Source organism: Silene latifolia, chromosome 9 (genome assembly GCF_048544455.1).
Source record: "Silene latifolia isolate original U9 population chromosome 9, ASM4854445v1, whole genome shotgun sequence".
NCBI classification, from domain to species: Eukaryota; Viridiplantae; Streptophyta; class Magnoliopsida; order Caryophyllales; family Caryophyllaceae; genus Silene; species Silene latifolia.
This window is the reverse complement of record NC_133534.1, coordinates 70,594,972-70,615,212: the sequence shown is the minus strand read 5'-3', so window position 1 is coordinate 70,615,212 and position 20,241 is coordinate 70,594,972. Positions and strand designations below refer to the sequence as shown.

The 20,241-nt window shown below is 34.7% G+C and overlaps 1 protein-coding gene across 1 annotated transcript; it reads right to left on the bottom strand.

Annotated features, from left to right (window-relative positions):
• Positions 1–746: 746 nt before the first annotated feature.
• LOC141599910 (3-isopropylmalate dehydrogenase, chloroplastic-like) lies at positions 747–6,573 on the bottom strand. The gene is made up of 11 exons (XM_074420035.1): positions 6,221–6,573; positions 5,340–5,469; positions 5,141–5,252; positions 3,646–3,721; positions 3,455–3,543; positions 2,889–2,975; positions 2,285–2,401; positions 2,050–2,157; positions 1,838–1,891; positions 1,585–1,737; positions 747–1,176 (listed from the first exon to the last, which is right to left on the bottom strand). Exons 1-11 carry the CDS (start codon positions 6,480–6,482, stop codon positions 1,102–1,104), a joined length of 1,263 nt encoding a protein of 420 aa, XP_074276136.1. The 5' UTR covers positions 6,483–6,573; the 3' UTR covers positions 747–1,101.
• Positions 6,574–20,241: the final 13,668 nt, after the last annotated feature.

Genomic DNA, 20,241 nt, shown 5'->3' with positions numbered 1-20,241 from the left:
TCATAACACAATTTCGAAATCTCTACCACCTCCCTTTCCATTCAAACCATAAATATATTTCACATTGTTTTATTAATTGTGATTGCAAAGCATCCACGGAGCCGAAAACATTGGCCCTATACATAGTCCACGGTTAGCACATCGTAGCTCGAAGCCAAGGAGCCGAGTGACGTGCCAACGTTACCCATTTATTGCCAGCACATACTTATACAGTGATACTCGTAATTTAGTCGGCGTTAAAAACCGCCCTTAAGACAGCTTTAAAGAAGAGAACACGGAATGTACGCTTGCCGGACGGTAACAAGATTACATTAAGTAATCTTTTTCGCAATCTAGGATATTTGTACTTTTTTCGAATCATGTAGAATAGTTCTACTTGATTACAGATACTAATTTAAGTCACTATCATCTTTAATCAATTGAAACCACAAAATATCCACCCTTGTAGTATAAAGCCATCTAAATGACATGTCTTCCACCAAATTACTCTTTTTATTGAATTTAATAGCTCTATTATCATCCCAAGACTTTTTAACTTTCAATTTATTTTTGAATTCTTGCTCCCCAAGACACTTTTTCATAGAGATTTAATCATAGTCAATAATAAAATAATTCGCAGTCGTTTTCATGCAGCAAACAGCAAGGTCCACGGCATACTAATTCAATGTTCTCATGAATTAAATCAGGAGTTTTAAGCATTTATCCAAGTTGTATGTATGCTAAGTCTTGAAGGCTGAAGAGTTGGATTAAGTCAAAGATAATCACACAAATCGCCACGAGGGCATAACTATCCAGGGGAGTTGAAGGCATATGGGCACGGTACTTGATCGGTTCCTTATTATATGTCATTCTAATACACCGAGACTCTCTTACTTACTCGTCTAGCGACTAGCTGATAAAATCACTCTCTGATAGACAAAACTTGACATTTGAATCCCTCAAGCTCAGGTTGCCATTATGAGCTCCACTTATTGCAAACAATACATCCCGATACTCCCTAAATCCTAGAATCTTTCTGAAACATACTTCGTTACAGATACCCAAGTTGTTGGGACGAGAACTTACCGCACTAATCTAGTTCTTGATGCATATTTGTTGAACTCAGAGAGGGGCCGATACTCGAGAATCAACTGCGTTCAGCACTTGGTCGCCCATCTCCTTGCACCCGACTAATTTCTGAAATTCAGATCATCCAAATTCAGTTAGAACGTAGAAGTATGAAGTTAAGAACTCAGGATTTAGATCTGGTTATAGTCAGTTACCTATGGGGCACGGGGTACTGGGACTTTGAGACCCCACATAATTTTTGACAATTGATAAATTTATATTGCTAATTCAAATCTTTGTTCCAGTTTAGAGACGATATTTATAGGAGGCGGGTGACAGTGACCGTAGCAACAAGACTACAATGACCCCACATTCTTGAACTTTGGCTCCGCCAGTGTTTAGAGGTGAGCAAATGTTATTCTGATGGAGTGCGGAAAAGCACCATTACAGACAAGTTGCTTGATTTCTACACCCGTTAAATTTCTAACGATATAAGAAACATAAACAAACATAGAGAATGGGAATTCTAGCACATACATTTCCGGCAGAGAATATGTCACCAGTTCGAAAACCCTTATCAAGTGTCTCCATTACAGCAGCCTCAATAATATCTGCAGCTTTATTTTCACCAAGACCATATCTCAGAAGCATTGCAGCGCTTAGGATCGTTGCCAGAGGGTTCGCCTTGTCCTTCATTTATAGACAACATAACTCTCATTAGTTTCCTTTTTATATTAACTGCATTCAGTAAGATGATTATGATTAAGATTAAGTTTCCTGTAGAACTAACCTGTCCGGCTATATCAGGAGCAGACCCATGTATCGGTTCGAACAGACCAGGTCCCTGCATAAAGCAGAAAATCACCATGTATTATGTGTTCTGTTCATAATATTATCAATTTTGTTGGCATTCATGAAAAAACAAAGAAAAGATAGTAAATGATAATTTCAAGCAATAAAAGCTCGTGAATAATTATGCAGTATCAAGTAACATCTCCATACCGATTGACCAATGCTTGCAGAAGGAAGCAATCCAATACTGCCACTGATCATTGACGCCTCATCAGATAATATGTCTCCAAATATATTGTTGGTTAAAATAGTGTCAAACTGTAAAGTGAATCATCAATATATAAGTCTCCAATCACAACAATAAAATAAAATTGGGATGAATAGTTCACAAGGCAGAAAATATTGTAAAAAACAATAATGCTGAGTAATAGAGGTCAACGAAGACCTGTCTTGGATCGCGAACGAGTTGCATTGCAGCATTGTCGATATACATATGTGAGAGCTCAACATCTGGATAGTCTGCTGCCATTGCAGTTACCCTCTTCCTCCAAAGCATAGAAGCCTGACAGAATTTGGAAGAGTTAAGGGAAAGTATACGCATTGTGTGCGGGACATTGAATCCAAACTATGATTGCTAAGATAATATTTAGTCGATACAAATCCAGTTACATTCACCAAGAAGTTATGTAGAATATATCTCCAAGCTCATTCGAGTTTCATTTGAGAGTTCCCCTTAATCAATAAAAGTGGAAGATAAAACACCATAAATCGAGGAGATGCTCTTACAGCCAATTGGTTTTACGAGGAAACTTCAATTGAGCTTAGAAAGTAGATTCTAGCTTCCTTTGGGTGTGGTCCATGCCCTTTTAAGAGCCGAGGACTTGGGGAGGGCATAGAAAAAAGTTTTTTAAGTTATAATTTATACCACAGTATTTTACAGTTTACAACTTTCATTGGCTTTGTCAACAGATCAACACTCTTCTTAAGTAGTGTTTACCACACTACATGACAGTTTACATTGGATTTTTAGATGCGGTAGATGCACAAACCTCGAGAACATTGGCTTTGTCAACAGAACAAAGCTTCCCACGCCTCTTTCTAGCAGTCTCAAAAGCAACACGAGCAATACGGTCAATCTGCCAATAGAAGGTCAACAAAATGTAAGGCATGGGGCCTGGGCAAAATGCACAGTAGAAAATCATTTCTAGTTATGTCACCTAGAATTCATTTGCTGTAGAATGATAGAACAGATGATATGCACGGTAAATTAACAAAAAAAGTTTCATGATTTTGGACTAAAATGAAGTGTTCGAAAGTCGTGTCGTATCAGAAGGTTCAAGTGTCGGACGTGACACAACCGACATGACTCTCCAAGTTGCATAGAAAGAAGCACAGACCCTTTAACGGACAGTATAAGTTCTATCGTTTCACCATTTCCCGAATTTTAGCACCCACTCACTCTCCTTTCCTCTCATTTACCTTTATCCATAATTTTTTGGACATGAATGGAGAGAGACTTGGTCTTATTTCCACATTATTTATAAGTGGGGAAGACTATGCCTCTAATGATTAAAAAAATTGAAATAGGAACCTGATGGTGCAAACGGAGAATTACCTGTGAAGCAGAATAGACCTCAGTGTTGAAACCGATTTCCTCTCCCTTGTCATTTACACCGAAACCTCTAGGGTCTCCAAAATAGATACCTATGATTATGAAGACAAAAGTTTTAGAAAGAGCAGAGTTCCTTACTACATAAAAGGGCGAAATCTTTACATGTTTTACAAGATAATTGAACCAGAACTCACCGGAAGTGAGTTCCCTCACCACCATTAGGTCAACACCTTCTGCTACTTCTCTCTTTAGTGTTGTACAGTCTATCAACTGAAAAGGCACATGGACCAATGACACATAAGAAACTTCAAGGGTACACTATGAATTGCAGCCGATCGGGTTAACATAATCGTAAGATTGTGTTTGAATTAGTACAGACACATACTACTGGCGTAAGTATCAAAAACAAGTCGGGCGGGATACATGGACACTAGGGCTGAGCAAAAAATTCGATTATCCAAACTGATCCGATATCCGATCCGAATTTTTGGATATCCGATCCGAAAGTTAAGTTTGGTTTGGATACCTGATCCGAAATCTTTGATTTTGGTTTGGATATGGATATTAGAATTAAAACATTTGGATATCCGATCCGATCCGAAACTATAGTTTTCGAGAAAATAAAATTTTATTTGATACAACAACTTAATAAATGTTTAAAACATTAGAGAAATATCTAAATGGTATTTTATGTCGAGAACATTGGAGTAAGAATAATAAAGAAAATCATCATGTAAGACTATGAATATAATCGTGTTTCAAACTTAATTTTAAAGTAAATTCAAAAGTATGGATATCCGCATCCGATCCGATTATTTTGGATACCCGAACATTGGATTTCTGAAACATTTGGTTTGGATATTGGATATCTAACTTCAAGATTTCTAATTTGGATATCCGATCCGAACTAACACTTTGGATCGGATACCCGGTCCATACTCTGCCCTAATGGACACAAGCTATCTTGTTTTGAAAATTTAATTAATAGTAAAAGAAAAATAGATGTCTGAGCCTCCGAATATACACATTTAAGCCACTTCATTCCACCAAACAGGGAATCAGTTTAAAATTTCAAGGCAGTGCGATATTTTGATGGCACCAACTGAGCAACAGTCTTAGAAACAGGCTAGTAACATATTTTTGCAGAAAAAGTAATGTTAATAATCCATGCTGGTGATGTTTTACTTATTTACGTTCAGAAGTCAACATTTTAGGTGTTATAAATTCACTATGGAGAAGTCTATATTGGGCTACTTTATTCAAACTATGTAAACTTTTGCAGTTTTACAACAAACTGGAAGCAATTGAGGAGAACTTCAGCTTTAAAATGTACGGAAACAATGTAGTGATGATGCAATGACATTGTCTGAGATTCAAGTTTCTTATGACCTATAAGCAAGTCTATTGCTTCTACAAGACTCTCAAGTCCCAAGGTGCCATCATCACTTGTTAAAGAAGGAGTACTACTCAATATCATTTACAATGAACATCTTTGAAGATAAACACAATTATTTTCTGACTTGAGCTGCAGCAAAACAGACTCTTGATCTACACGTCTATGTTTTAAAAGTTCCCAAGTATCGATACCTTAAGCAACTACCAACACATATGGCAACAGTTCCCTATTTCTTTCAAATTCACGAAAATCAACTCACAGAAGAAAGAAGAATTATAAGTCTGAAAGATAACCTGAGGTAAAACTGTCGCAGGTCTTAAATTTGCAAACACGTCAAGACCTGATCGCAGCTGAAGCAAACCGGTCTCTGGCTTTAGTTTCTTCTCAAGTTTATCCCATTTATATCTACACTCCACTGAATCCATGTTAGAACCCTACAATTAAACACAAAAGATTGCAAAACTAAATAATTAACCAGGCAACGGGGTTTACCCTCCTATTGCTCCTAAAAGAATGGCGTCTGATTGCTTTGCCACTGAAAGGGTCTCTTCTGGCAATGGCACTCCCGCAAGATCAATAGCAGAGCCACCAACCGGCATCTCCTGATACTTAAGCTCAATCCCTAGTTACATCAAAACAAAATACTCACTGATATGAGTGGATTTTACAAGAAATTTTCATCAAAGATGCAAACCACCAATTGTCTCCTGAAGCTAAAGTCGATGATTCAGAAACCATCTCATTCTATCAGCTCATTCATTTGTTCATAAGAAATATAGTAAAGAATAAAAAATGTCAGTCTTTGTGTTAATTATCAAACTAACTCGCAATCTGAAGCTTAATGTATTTCTAGTTCTTTGCCGAAAGAATGAGAATCCTTCCAAGTAAGTTGACAATCAATTAATAGGCTGATGTCAGAACAAAGAACTCTTCCAACCGAAATTGAAAAAGTATTCAACTTTTCATTTCAATTACATTGCAAACACACAAAGCTATCAATTTGAGTTCTACACCAAAGTAATAACCCTAACATTCCTAATATCAAGCATAACATTCAATTATAATGAAAACATTCCTATTAACATCAATCATAACATCACATTAATATTACTACTCCCTCCGTTCAAGCCAATTCCATAAGTTCGATTAAAATACACCTCACATATATTGAACAAACGTATGGAATTGGCAAATTGGCTTGAAAGGAGGAAGAAAGGGTACCCACAAACCCATCAAAGTTGTAATCTTTGAACCCAATTCATCACAGCCAAAACCATACATACAGCAATGTAGCAAATTATAAGCTAAAGCTCACAAAATTAAACCAAATTAAACCTAAAAAAACCCCATTAAATAAAATTAAAAGAAGAAACCTTCAAGAGAAGCAGCAAGATGAAGAACATCTTTAGCAATAGAAATGATTTCAGGACCAATGCCGTCTCCAGGAAGAAGAGTGATGGTGTAGCTTCTTTTGGTGGGGGTTGCAGCAGCTGCACACCTCACTGTTGCAAACTTTGATCGATTTGTAACAATTGTATTATTAATATTAGAATTACAAGTAGGGAATAAATTGGAGCAAGGTAGTAGATTAGTTTGAGATTTTAATGGGGTGATTAAGTTTAGTTGAGCCGCCATTTTTGTAGCAGAGAATACAAGAGGTGAAGAGAATGCTATGGTAGTATGGTACTAAAGGGAGAGAAAACCTCAATTCGATACCAAACACTTAACGCCTAAAATTGAGTTTAAATGACAAACTTACGCGTCCAAGTCATCACTTAACGCCTAAAATTGAGTTTAATTGACGGAAAATAAGGTTTAGGGATACACTTAGACACTTAGTGATAATGATAATAATTAGGGGTATCATATATGTATTAGAAAGTGTAGGGGTACCATGTAGAAAATCGAAAATTTGAGGGATATCATGCAGAATATCTTTGTGCTTTTAAAGACTAATCATTAAAAAATCATGAAAGGAATGATGATTTTACATTTAAAAGACATTCTGAATTAATATTGCCAATTATTTTCATAGAAACAATCGTCTAATTATTCAATGCAATTGATTAGCGATAATTAAATGTATTTATTATATACGAAATAGTGAAAAAATTAGTTTTAGGTCCATTTCGGTCCGAGAACGGACCAAATCAAATATTTCCGATTTGGTCCAGTCCAAGACCGAAAGTTTTAGGCCCGGTCTTTGGTCCAAGAAAATTTTACTTTCAGCCCAATCCGGTTTGGTCTGGTTCAGTTCGGTCTTGGACTGATGCTCAGCTTTACATGTTGGAAAACAGTAGATTGATGCTCAATTTACTATATCAATATGCCATTTACCAACACATAAATTAGTAGATTAATGAGTCAAAAATGCTAAATGCAATATGCTCAATTTACATAAATGACAGATTTGATTGATAGGTTTGACTATTATATTTCAATTAGCAGATTTTAAAAAAGTGTTTGGTAATTAACGTTTTTTTTTAATATATTGTTGTATCTATGGGTAAATAATTGACTGATTCATGTAGATACCTCATTTCCGCACCTCCCGCAAACCACCCGGTGATGATTGGGTCGCATGTTTGGTACACGGAATGATTTATGACAATTCATAAGTTTATCGTCAAGTGATAGCTCAAATACTTGTGTCTACCCCTTGGTCATCATCTACGCGCCATTACGGTCGTTTTGACAGTAATTATAGTTCATTTGGAGTCCGGGTCAAAAACCGTCTTCATTTTCTAAACCGTCGAGTCGGAATGTTCTAGAATATTCCGGATATTTCTATTCCATAAATTTAATCTTTTCATCTTTTGGCAAAATATATCCCGAAATTATATTTTAGACAATAAGGAAGTTGAGATCTACCGCAATTCCATAACAGAAACGGGGAAAATCTTTCTTCCGCAGGAGGAAACTCCTGAGGAAAGGACGCAGCACCTGCTGCGCCTCTTCCAAGAGCCGCAATGGTTGTTGCGCCTTTTCCCCAGCTCCTTTCTGCGTATTTTCAAATCTTTTCGAGATTTGTTTCTAAAGTTTTACCGAAACCCTAATTCCTCTGTGTGATTAGTATAAATAGGGACCTTCGTTCCACATATTTCTCACGCGAGTGTCCGCCCTTTTCTTCTCCCTTTGCATTCTAAGACCGTGCTCTTACTTATTGGCGTCTACGTGCTTGAACTTTCGACCACGTAAGCTCGGATCCTTCTGAGTACCAGCCTTGTTTTGCATGACCGACCAATTTGACTAACTCCACTCAATTAATTTAATCAATTTAGTTTAATTCCTCTTAAGAGGGCACTTTCATCGTACATTCGAGTCGAGCAATCACTAATCGTTAACTTAGTCAATCTCGTTTCGTCAAACATGTAAGTCTGAGGGTGTAAATCCCACTTTTTTTATTGTATTTTATCTTTATACTAATTATTGTAAGATTTACGTCGAAAACACGTTTAAAACCGATTTCTAAAACCCTTTTATTAAACTATTTTACGGAGTAACGGAAGACAGGCGTCGAGAAGAAACACAGCAACTGCTGCGCCTCTTCGAAGAGTCGCAGCATCTGTTGCGCCTCTTCCAGAGGCTGCCGCAGTTCCTGCTTTTCTTCTTCTTCCTTTGTTCTCTGTTAATTCGTCTTCTTTCTTTTGTCTTTCCGTCTTTTCTTCATTATTTCATTCACATGATAATTTCAATTAGTACATTATACAACCAATTGTATATGGTTGTATGATGTTGAATCCGAGTTGTGTACTAAAGTTTTCGAGTTTTTTTTAAAAAGAATCTGAGCTATGATTTAAAGTTTTTGAACTCACACACTTAAACATAAAAAAAATAAACTCTTACAAAACTCAATAAAATTGCACATAAGCTCGGATTAATGTATAGGGTTGCACAATTCTTATTATACAACTGGTTGTATAGTAATATTTGTGTGATAATTTTAGTGCATATAATTCATATCATTCATCTTTTAAAATCGACTTAAATCCCAAGTAATCCATATTTGCGAGTTTTCGTCATTAACATCAAACCCGGATTTTAGAGATTCGATTTATTTATATCAAGTCTCTGGAATCCGTCTTTTGTACATGCTTTCATGTGTTTATCACATCGTTTCCATCTTCAAATTAACCTAATTCATTTTCATTAACTTTAACCCGTTTGTGATTCATAATTAATAGTCTTAATTAATTTTATCTCATATTTTATCGTTTTTATGACCAATTCACATGTAAATAATCTGTTAAATCACTTCCATCTGAGTCAAATATTCATAATCGATCATTAAATCACCAATGGACATTAACAATATGCAGTTCCGACATCACAGCCAGAACTCACCTCAGGAACAGACGCAGTGACCACTGCGCCTCTTCCAAGGGACGCAGCATTGATGCGCCTGTTCCGGGTTGAGTTCTGTCTCTGAATTTCCGTTCTTGCTTTGACCTAGTTTATTAGTTTACGTATTAATCGACTATTAATCATAATATCACCGTTAATCTCTCCGTTTTCTAACCTAATTTATTTTCCTTTCTTTTTCTCAAATTATCCGTTTTAAAGGTACTTTCGACGTAAATCATTGAATCGTTATAATTATTGTAATTTTATTTATCGCAATTTATTTATTATTGTATTTATTATGGATGATCTATTTACTTATTTTCACATGTAATCAATCTAAACCCCGATTCGACATAATTGTTTGCTAATTATGTGTTCAGCGACATAGTTAATTCTCACATGCTAGGATTATTTTATTGGAAGTTGCATTGCATGCATATAATTGACAACATATCAAGTATAGATGATTTCCCTAATCATTAGTAGAGGCCGCTATCGAGGCGGGCGGGATTAGGTGTTCGATCAAAAGAGCTTCCTAATACGTACCCTCGCCCCTTACTCCAGATCTCTGTGAACATCCGTGTTCATTGGCATCCACGAGAGTCATTCTAGATATAGAATGCTAGGGGTAACGAGTTCTTGGTGTCTATGTCATTACTTTGTGTCTTGACATGACGCGAAGTATTCGAACGGTTTCCAATTTTCCACAATAAATTGGTGGCGACTCCACAAATGCAAACGCTTGTTTTCCCAAGCGACCCCGTCGGCCCCCATGTCCACAATTCATAATTTACAATATACTAAAGTAAATAAGATGGGAGGAGCGACATATTGGAAAACAGTAGACAAAGGCGAAGCCATGATTTTTTTTTCGGAGTAGCGTATATCTTAAGATTGTACTATTTTGAAAACCGGAAAAACGCACTCTATACTAATGTTATACTTCGTAAAAATTAAAATTATAAATTCACAATCTACGGTAATTGGAGGCAATACGATACTTCAACTTATCATTTTTTATTTTATAAAAATAATTTTAATTTTTTACTTGTAACTCACAACGAATTTAACATTTTTTGTTTAATGGCAAAGACATTTTTTAAGAATTCAATGTGCAACTTATCTTTCTTTACTTTTTTTTTTCGACATTATTTTGATTCATGCTTTATAATCCGTCACTAAAAGAAAATTTACCATTTTAAAGCCAAAAAATAAGTTCTTAGTACCCTAAACTAATGAATATTGACAGTTTGATATAGCAATAAATAATAAGTTAATTAAAGAACTAATAGTTAATTACGTGCATTAATTAACTATAATAAGGAATTTATGGGTTTTGTTTTGGGTTCCCCTCCCAATCATAAGGGCATTGCGAAAGTAAAAAAAAAAAAAAAAAAAAAAAAAAAAAAAAAAAAAAAAAAAAAAATCGATGATGGTGTGAATCAAACAGCTGACATGCTAAGTGGTACACCACTATTCTTACCACTGAAACACATCTACTTTAATGTTTTTCTTATGCGCTTTATTATATATATTCTTTCACTAATCAGATTTGGGGATGTAATAACGCGACTTATTTATTGTTTTTTTTTTTTTTTCACTTGGGGTAGCGGCGGCTACCCCTTGCTACCTATCAGCTTTGCCCCTGACAATAGATTGAAGCTCAATCTACTGTTTTAATATGACATCTACAAAACACATAAATTAATACAACTGGTGAGTCAAACATGTTAAAAGCCATGGATATGGTGAAAAATTATCAATCCGCTATTCACCAAACCCTTAAACTCCATTGTTATCATAAATTAGTACATTGATGAGTCTTAACTGTGACCACATGTGACTTATAGGTCAAGTTTAGCTTAATTTCGTTAGTTTATTGATGATATGACATCCCATAATGACATGGAAATTACAAATCAAACCCATTGTAAATTTAAATTGATTGTTTTTATTAAAATAAAGCCCCATAAACCCCGTTGTTATCATCATCCCAACTCCCAAGTCCTAACCATTTAATTCCAAAAAAACCTAATAATTCACTCTCTCTAAAACATAAGATACATTCAAGTTTTTATTCATCTTCGGATATGTGATTAATTATTTTCGCTCATATAGTACTTGTTTTTGCTATTTAGTTGATATGTATGTGATTAGATTATAAAAGATGATGAAGAGTTTAGGATTCTAAGTACCTAAGAGGGGGAGGGGGTGAATTATGTACTATTTTAAAAATTTCAACTTAATCTTTATTGAATTAAAGCAAGTTGATTAATGATATGAAGAACAAATGGATACATCAAATAAATTAATTGATTAAGAGTGTATCACGTTGTTAAGAATGATTGTTGTAAGGCAACAGTTGATCTGACTGTTGCTTGTTTTGTCTTAGCTCATAAGAGAAGGCTATTGACCAAAAGCAACAGTATCAGGAACTGTTGTTAAACAAAAACGTGAGTGTACAACGAGTAAGATAAATGCAGCGGAAATAAAAGTAACAAGAGATCAACACGATGTTTTTGAATTGGTTCGGCCAACACTCTAAGGGCCTACGTCCAATCTTCTTTTATTAATAAGTGAAGTGATCTACTCTGACTACTTAAACACTTACAATAATAATAAAAGGACCAACAACCTACTCCGGTTGCGACACAAGTTTCAAGAATACTCCGTCTAGAAACTTAAGACTCTAACTAGAATGTTTACAAAGATCAAGTTTCCTCAAACTGATTCTATGAAAGAATTGATAAGGACAACTTATAGATCAAACGATTCTAGGCAAGAGAATGCAATACTTAAGGCAACGGTAGTGAAGACTGTTGCCACTGGAAGACTTAGAATTATTTTGCAAAGGAAGTAAAAAGCTTTGAGTTCTTAAAAATAAGTTTGCAAAACACTTTGAAGTTCTCTGAAAAGTCTTAGCTCTTAAATGAAGAAGTGTTCTCCTTTTATAGAGGATGCAAGTGCTTTCAAAATTAGGGTTTTAGAGGTCAAACATCTTAGCATGTGACAAAGGCTTAACCATTCAAAGTTTGCACACAAATGACAATCCTTTAAAAGATGAAATAAGAAAAGAAGATTTGTAAGGCTCCCAAAGAAGGGTTTTCATAAATATAACATGTGAACCAAGCAAAAAGAGGACAACCCTTGAAAGACCATTTTGGAAAGAAACGAGTTTTGCTTTCATAAAGTAAGGGAAAGTCTTTTTACTATTTTGGTGAAAGCCTTTTAGGATATTCAATGGCATATTCTTTTCTTGAAAAATCTTTCATTATTTTCAAAATCTCAGAAATGTAAATTTCACAAATAGAGATTTGTATTTGAAAGCTTGAGCATTTTTGAAATTGAAGACTTCTTCCAAGTGACACGAGCTAAAGCAACAGTCTGGCTTACTGTTGCCTTAGAAAGCAGACAATTGTTAAACAACAATCTTGCTTACTGTTGCCTTAGTACTATACTCTCTTACCCTTACATAAGTGACTCTTAATTACAACACAATTCTTGGGTAGCTTCATCAACACTTCTTGACCTTGAACATTGATTAATTCTTTATTGGGAAAGATGACTAAATCCTGAAATGGAACATCTTAAAGCATGGTTAAACATAGGCATGTCATCATCAACAAATGTGTTCTAACAGATGACATCTCTTTTCTCAGAGATTACGTATTATATATCTTGTTATTGGCTAGTAAAGTTATAATCTTTTGTACAAGATGATAACTATGTTATCACCCTACAATTTTGACCAAAAACTGTTCTCTTTATCTCAATTTGTTGCACTCTTAAGCTAATTTAGCCTTAGTCCATAATCGATTTGCATTTATCCTCTTTACACATTGCCTTGCATGATTATAATAACATTTCACGCTTTTCTAGGTGAAGTAAGAGGTCGCTTGGAGGACGGAACTTTTTGGAAGAAGGGAAGCGGAGATTGGAAGTCGTCTCGAAGCTCTCCCAAGCCTTGTGGGTGTATCATCCTCGGGCTGGTGTAACTTGCCTTTGTCCGGTGCTCCCATTTACTTTTGTGGGCGTTCAGAAATGAGGTCCGACGTATCACCCTCTATTCGGCGTTTCCAGAGGCGGTCGGCGTTCGCTACGCCGGATAGAGGGCTGATTGGGCTTATTTCAAAAATCGTCTTTGTAATCTTGTTGTTGGACTTTTTTATATAAATAGCTAGACCTAATTTTAGAGAAGATAATTTTCATATACTAGATTTTAGATCAAAAGTGAGTAGTTGGAGAAAATATTGGGGGATAAAGTTCAAAAACTTGTTCTTCAGTTTATTCAAGCAATCAATTCAATAATTTTGTTTACCTTCATCCTTATTGGTATATTTTCTTTACTACTCTTTATTTTCTTGTTTTATTCATCAATTTCTCTTTCTAAGTTTGTATTTCTCTTGCTGTTGAACGAGTATTTGTGTTAGAGAAACTTGTAATTAAAATGTTGTCGTTAACTTATTTTTACATTTAATAAATCTATTATTCTTTAACTCATTTTACATTTAACATGTCATGAAATGTATTTATTAATGATTTTATTTTGTAAACTTTTTAACTTATTTTAATGATTTTTTATTTTCACGAATCTAATAATATCAATTACTCCCTCCAATTTTCTTATATCTTCCCTCTTTCCTTTTTCACACAAGTTTGATTATCTTCCCTCTTTCCTTTTTTGGTAAGTTTCATTCATTTTTTATTAATTTCTCTCTCCTAAAAAATCAACAACTCTCATTACTTTATCTATTCTTTATTCATCATTCATTCTTTATTATTTTCTCTCACCTATAAATTTCACCACTTACAATACTTTATTCTACTTTATTCCTTCTTTCTTCCCCTTTCTTAATTTTTGTGCCCAAAAGAAAGGGGAAGATATAAGAAAATAGGAGGGAGTATATTTTTGTTTTATAGACAGAAAGTATATATACGTCAAATCATTTTCTAACAAAGATTAACAATTTGTATTTAAACTTTTATTTTATGCTAATTAAAAATTGGTTTAATTGATATAAAGTTATATTTTAATGAAAAGTTAATAGTTTAATGTTCATTTGTTTCCTTATTTAAGTAAATGAAGTTTGAAGGGAATTTTTTTCTTATTTAAATAAATGGAGATAAGAAGCAAACCTTTTGAGAATCTTATACTCTGTATATTGGTAAATAATATGACTATAAATATTGTAATTCCGTTTGTGTACAAATTATAATATAAACATAAAGTATTTATGGTATAGAACTAATTAGGAGATAATATTGTGTTCTAGGCGCAAAACTTAGGCGGGAAAATTTTAGCTTTGTTAATCTTTTAGTATATAGGGGATGTTTGCATTGCTTATAATCAGAGTTATCATCTTTTTGATTAATTCCATTTTAATTAAGATTTAATTAGTTTATTATCATCTTAATTGTTGCCAATTGCATGTTTAATACTCCCTCCACTTTTTTATATATGACGTTTTGTATTTACGAGGTAACCCTTTGACTTTAATATTTACAAAAATATATTTGTTCAAAAAATATAAAAATGGTACCATTAAATTCCTTACGAAAAACTCTTTCATATGAGTATACATATCATAATATTTAGTCTTATATTTTAAGAGATATTGAAGAGAGAAGGGAGTGTCTCGAAATGTGAGAAAGTCATATATAAAAAAATAGAGGGAGTAGTAAAAATCAATTTATTATCATGTTTAGGAAAAATTACAAATAACCACCATGTATTTGCACTTTTACAAATAACCCCCAAACTTTCATCTAAACTCCCCAATCACCACCGTATATTTGCCTCGACACTTTGTTTTTCTTATTTCCCGACTCGTTAAGTAACGTTTTACCTGAAATGTCCATAATACCCTTCCCTCTATTACTCCCAAACATACCCATATTATTCACTACTTTGTAAAATTCATCAGCAATACCCCCAATTTTATGAAACCCTAATCCCCAAATTGTTAATATTAATTATTTCACAAAGATCCATCAATCATTAGCTGGAACCCAATTGATTTAACCAACAATTCAACGATAAAACCTAATAATCTAAACTCCTCATCATCAATTTCTCTCTCTTCATTTGATTCTAAACTTATTTCGTCCATTGTAAAAACAGAATTATCCGCAAATGCACTCGAAACATCATCGATTGTTGATGTTGATTTGGCTAATATGTCCAAAACCAAGGTTTTTCCGTTGATATTTGCGGTTTTGTGTTTTATTCATGAAAAGGTATACTCTTTGTGTCTATATTAACAAAGTGCAGGAGATTATGGTTCTTGGTAACTGTCAACTAACATAAAAGTTTACTCTAACCTTTTGTTTATACTTCGTAAGTGAATACTTCCTATGTCCAAATCCAAGGATTTTCCGTTGATAATCCGTAAATGATCGTCTTCGTCCCCTGATTGATGATTGATGGATCTTTTTGAATTAATTAACGATTAACAATTTGAGGATTTAGGGTTTCAGAAGTTTGGGAGTGAATGACATGGGTATGTTTGAGAGTATTAGAGAGAAGGGTATTATTGGCATTTTACGTAAAGCGTTATTTAACGATTCGAGAAATAAGAAAAATAAGTATCAGGGCAGATATACGGTGGTGATTGGGGAGTTTAGGTGAAAGTTTGATGGTTATTTGTAAAAGTGCAAATACATGGTGATTATTTGTAAAAATACGTAAATACAGGATGGTTATTTGTAATTTTTCCTCATTTTTATTGTCAAAGCTTCCTCTTTATTATTGTCTTGTTAAAACAACCATGATTAGTGAGTAGTCTTTTTGCTAGGGTGTGGTTCGGTCCAACATGAGTAATTGACATGCTTGATTCCATCTAAATTTGTTGTCAGAGGGGATTTTAGTGGGGTTTATCAAAGGTGACTTGTTATTGTTGTAATTTGGGATTTTGGTTGGTTTGGTACCCTTGTCCACCAATGGGAATTGGTTAGGTGCCTAGTTGACTACCTTTTTACATTCCTTGCCAAAGGTTGAACTCGGAAGGGAGAACCATGGGAGGGTACCTTTGGGGAACCAGATTGACTTTCACCTTTGGGAAAAGGGTTAGAAAACCTGGGAATTTATCGCGTACTTAGTGCCTTCTAGCCTCGGTTCGGGGATTTTGAGAATGACACGCGTTTTCAGGTCCTAAAACCTTGCTTAGGAGAGGTCCGAGTCACGAACCCGGAAGAGAGGTGAGTTGGAAATCCTAGTGTCTTAGTATGAGTCCGGGAGGAAGTTACTAAAGCGAATTAGAGGTGTTTTCCCCCACTTAGCTACCCCTAGATGATAAATTTACGGAATCAATGTGTTACTTACGAATTGTTAATGACTTAACCAAGCCCTAGGCCTTTGATGAATTGTTAAAACCATATTTAATTGCTCTTTTCTTAGTTTTAGTATTAACTTAGTCTACCTACTTCTTGTTCTTTAGTCTAGTTGTTACATAACATCCAAACTTGCTCCTTTAGACTTAGCTAAACCGTTGAATTATAACAACTAGTACTCTACTTGCTCCTCGTGGATTCGACCTCCAAGTGCTATAATACACCGTGCGCTTGCGGTTATTTAAAAATTCATTACAAGATTGAGTGAAAATTACTTTTTTATTTGTGGATTATTAGCATGATAACCAGTTAATTTGTTCTTTGTGATATTTGTGTATTATATTATATGCAATTATATATGCAATATTAAGATGCAAAAATCACATTTTGTTTTGGCGACTAATTAATCGATAAAAAGTTGTTAACTTATATTGATGATGCTAAGTTTGACATGCAAAATAAAGAGAGTTGTATTGAAAATGCATTTTACGGGTGACTATGTAGATGTCGAAGTAGATGACACTATCAAATGATTGTTAATCAATGTGTTCAATGACCTATTTGATGAGAGAAAAAAAAAATCTTAATGACATAAGACATAAGACATTGAATTTGAATTTCTCTATATTTACTTAGTCGTCTTACTTACCACATTGTCTTTCTACGATCTTTTCGCAAGATTGTAAGTACATCTTGCTATTGTCACTCTGCGGCTCGTCTGTATCGGCGAATTTTGGAGGTCTTCCGTGTTTATGAAGCTCGTTCTACGGCCCATGGCTTTTTCGCTTGCATTCACCATCATGTCCTTGTCGCTCTTCTGGCTGTTATCGTTTATGTTTATGTAATCTTTAGACTTGGCTTGGTAACACTAGATTTGGTGGGTAGGTCTCTGGTGTTACCTAGTCGAATAACTTACTTTGTAATATTTAAAATAATGTAAGTTATTCAACGCTTGTTGTCAAAAAAAAAAAAAAATATTACTTCGTATGCCACTTTCATATTTACACAAATTATGTAAAAAGATTAAAATACTGGAGTACAAAGTAACTTTTTAATTCATTATACGCTGGGAAAAAAAAGGGTGATGCTCATTCATGGACATGATTTACTCAATCATGGACATAAATGACCATTATACCCTTGTCATTTTTACACAATAATTTTCCATTTTCATTTTTTCCTAATCCAACCCAACTCTGTCAAACCACCAGACTCCCTTACCGCTGACTCCCCTCCCTGCACCGGACCACTCCTCTCACCGGATTAGCCACATCAGAACCGTAATTAATTGAATACGATGGCATCAAAGAATGGGATGATTGACTGAAGGCCTGACATCAGAATCTTTAGCACTGCACTTGTAGTTATCTCATTGTAGGAAATGTTGAGTTCCTGTGTCCTCGCATATTATCGTCTTCAAAGCTTGACTCTTTGTGTCAGACCAGTATGAATTGTATCTTCTTCAAGTTTATAACTTCTCTATAAGAGATATGATGTATGAATGTTTTTGTTGAGTTTATGGATTCAAGTACCTAAGAGGGGGAGGGGGTGAATTAGGTACTATTTAAAACATTTATAACTCCAACTTTATTGAATTAAAGTGAGTTACGAAAACAAAAGAGATTAGGAGATACTTTGGATAATATTGAAAAACTAAACAAGTATCACGATGAATGTTTGCTGAAGTATGAAAGCAACAATCGTTCTGACTGTATCTATTTGTCTCAGTTTGTGGAATATGACTGCAGACCAAATGCGACAGTATGATGAACTGTTACTTCTAAGGTTAAGCAAAGCAAAGCAAAACAAACAAAGTAAATTGCAGCGGAAATAAAGTAAAGAACAATGAACACGAGATTTTTGAATTGGTTCGGCAAATACTCAAGTGCCTACGTCCAATCTACCTTTTTATTGCTTTTCTTTTAGTGATCTACTCCGACAACTAAAAGACCCTTACAATAAAAGACACCAACCTACTCCGGTTGTAAAGCTAGTACAAGAATTACTCCGTTCTTATGACAAGCTAACTCGCAACCTACTCCGGTTGCCAACTCACAACCTACTCCGGTTGTCAAGAGTTAAAGACTACTCCGTCCTAAACTCTACTAACACACTTAGAATGTTATAGGATCAAGTTTCCACTAACACATTCTTAACAAAGAATAGAGATGGACAACTTTTACAAGATCAACAATTCATAAGCAAGAGAGTTTAGTATAGAAAAGCAACAGTAGCCACGACTGTAACAACTTGAAGACACTTGAAGACTTTTAAAGATTTTTGCAAATAAAACACGATTTTTAGCTTTAAAAATAATTTGCAAAGATGGAAGAATTATTTCAGAAAAGTCTTAGGAATTTAAGAGGAGGGACACGGTTTATATAGAGGAGGTGAGTGAAGGGGTTGCTAGGGTTTTGAAGGGTCAAAGACCTCACATGTGAAGGGCAATAACAACCACCCAAAACTTGCACCAAAGAGGGCTCTTTTGCAAAGGCAAGAATAGAGAAAGAAGGTTTGAAAGATATCCTTAAAAGCTCATGCAAATTCAGAAAACAAAGGGAGAAAAGACAAGTCACATGATGACAAGTTAACACTAAAATGGCAAAAAGCATTCTTTGTTTTCTTAAAGAGCCAAAGGATTGAATTTGCATAAAGAGAAAACATTTTGAAAATAATAATTCAAACCACTCTTTATTGAAGACCACCTCCTTAATAAAAATCTGATTTTTATCTTTGAAAAATATGAGTCACGTGAAAGCATTTGAAAGATAAAAAGAGAGCTTCAAGTTTTTACGAGTTGTGGCAACAATCCACTCAGCTGTTTACTTGTTAAAGCAACAGTCGTCTAGACCGTTTCTATTACTCTAATATACTCTACTTTCTCACTTGTACATTAGATGACACTTGACTAAATACAATGGGATTAATAACAACTTCAACACTTCTTAATCCAAGCTTGATTACATCATTAATCCTGAAAAGGTAAACTAAGATAACACAAATCAAATGGGCATGTTATCATCAACATAAGGAACCCAATAAATTCCCCCTTTGATGATGACAAGCCCCAAACGAATGTATAAGCAATGTAAACACCTTAATTCAAGATTTTAAGCAAGCAAGATCAAATGATAGAGAAGGGACAATATTACCTTACCTAAGGCAAAAGTTAGAATCAAATTACCATGACAATTTTACATTGCCCCAAAACAAGAATCAAGCTAAGAAGGTTAGACAAGCCATTAGTTTAATTAATATGCAAAGAGATTAAGAGCATGAGTTTACCTTTTCCCCCTCTTGACATCATGAAACGGATAGGGATGTCAAAAGCATTAGAGTGCAGATTTTTCACAAAAAAACACAAAAAAAACACATGCATTTGTAACAAGGTAACAAGGTCAACATAAACAAAGATTAAACATAAGTTAATCAAAGTTCAACATGGCTAAAGAAAGTTTAAAATACACCACCAATTGTCAAAATAACAAGCAAGGAAAATATTGTTTTAGAGGGGCACAACCAAGGTGGAACAAAATGAAGGGGTACGGATAAAAGGTTAATAGGCCGAGAGGGAAGGGAAAGGCTAAGGGGAGGAGGCTTGTTCACCATCCGAGCCACTACCCAAAGGGTCATCATCCACATGAGCATCATCACCAACTTCTTTTGTTGACACAAGGGTGGAAATGATATCCACCTCTCCACGGATGAGGTCCATTGTAGA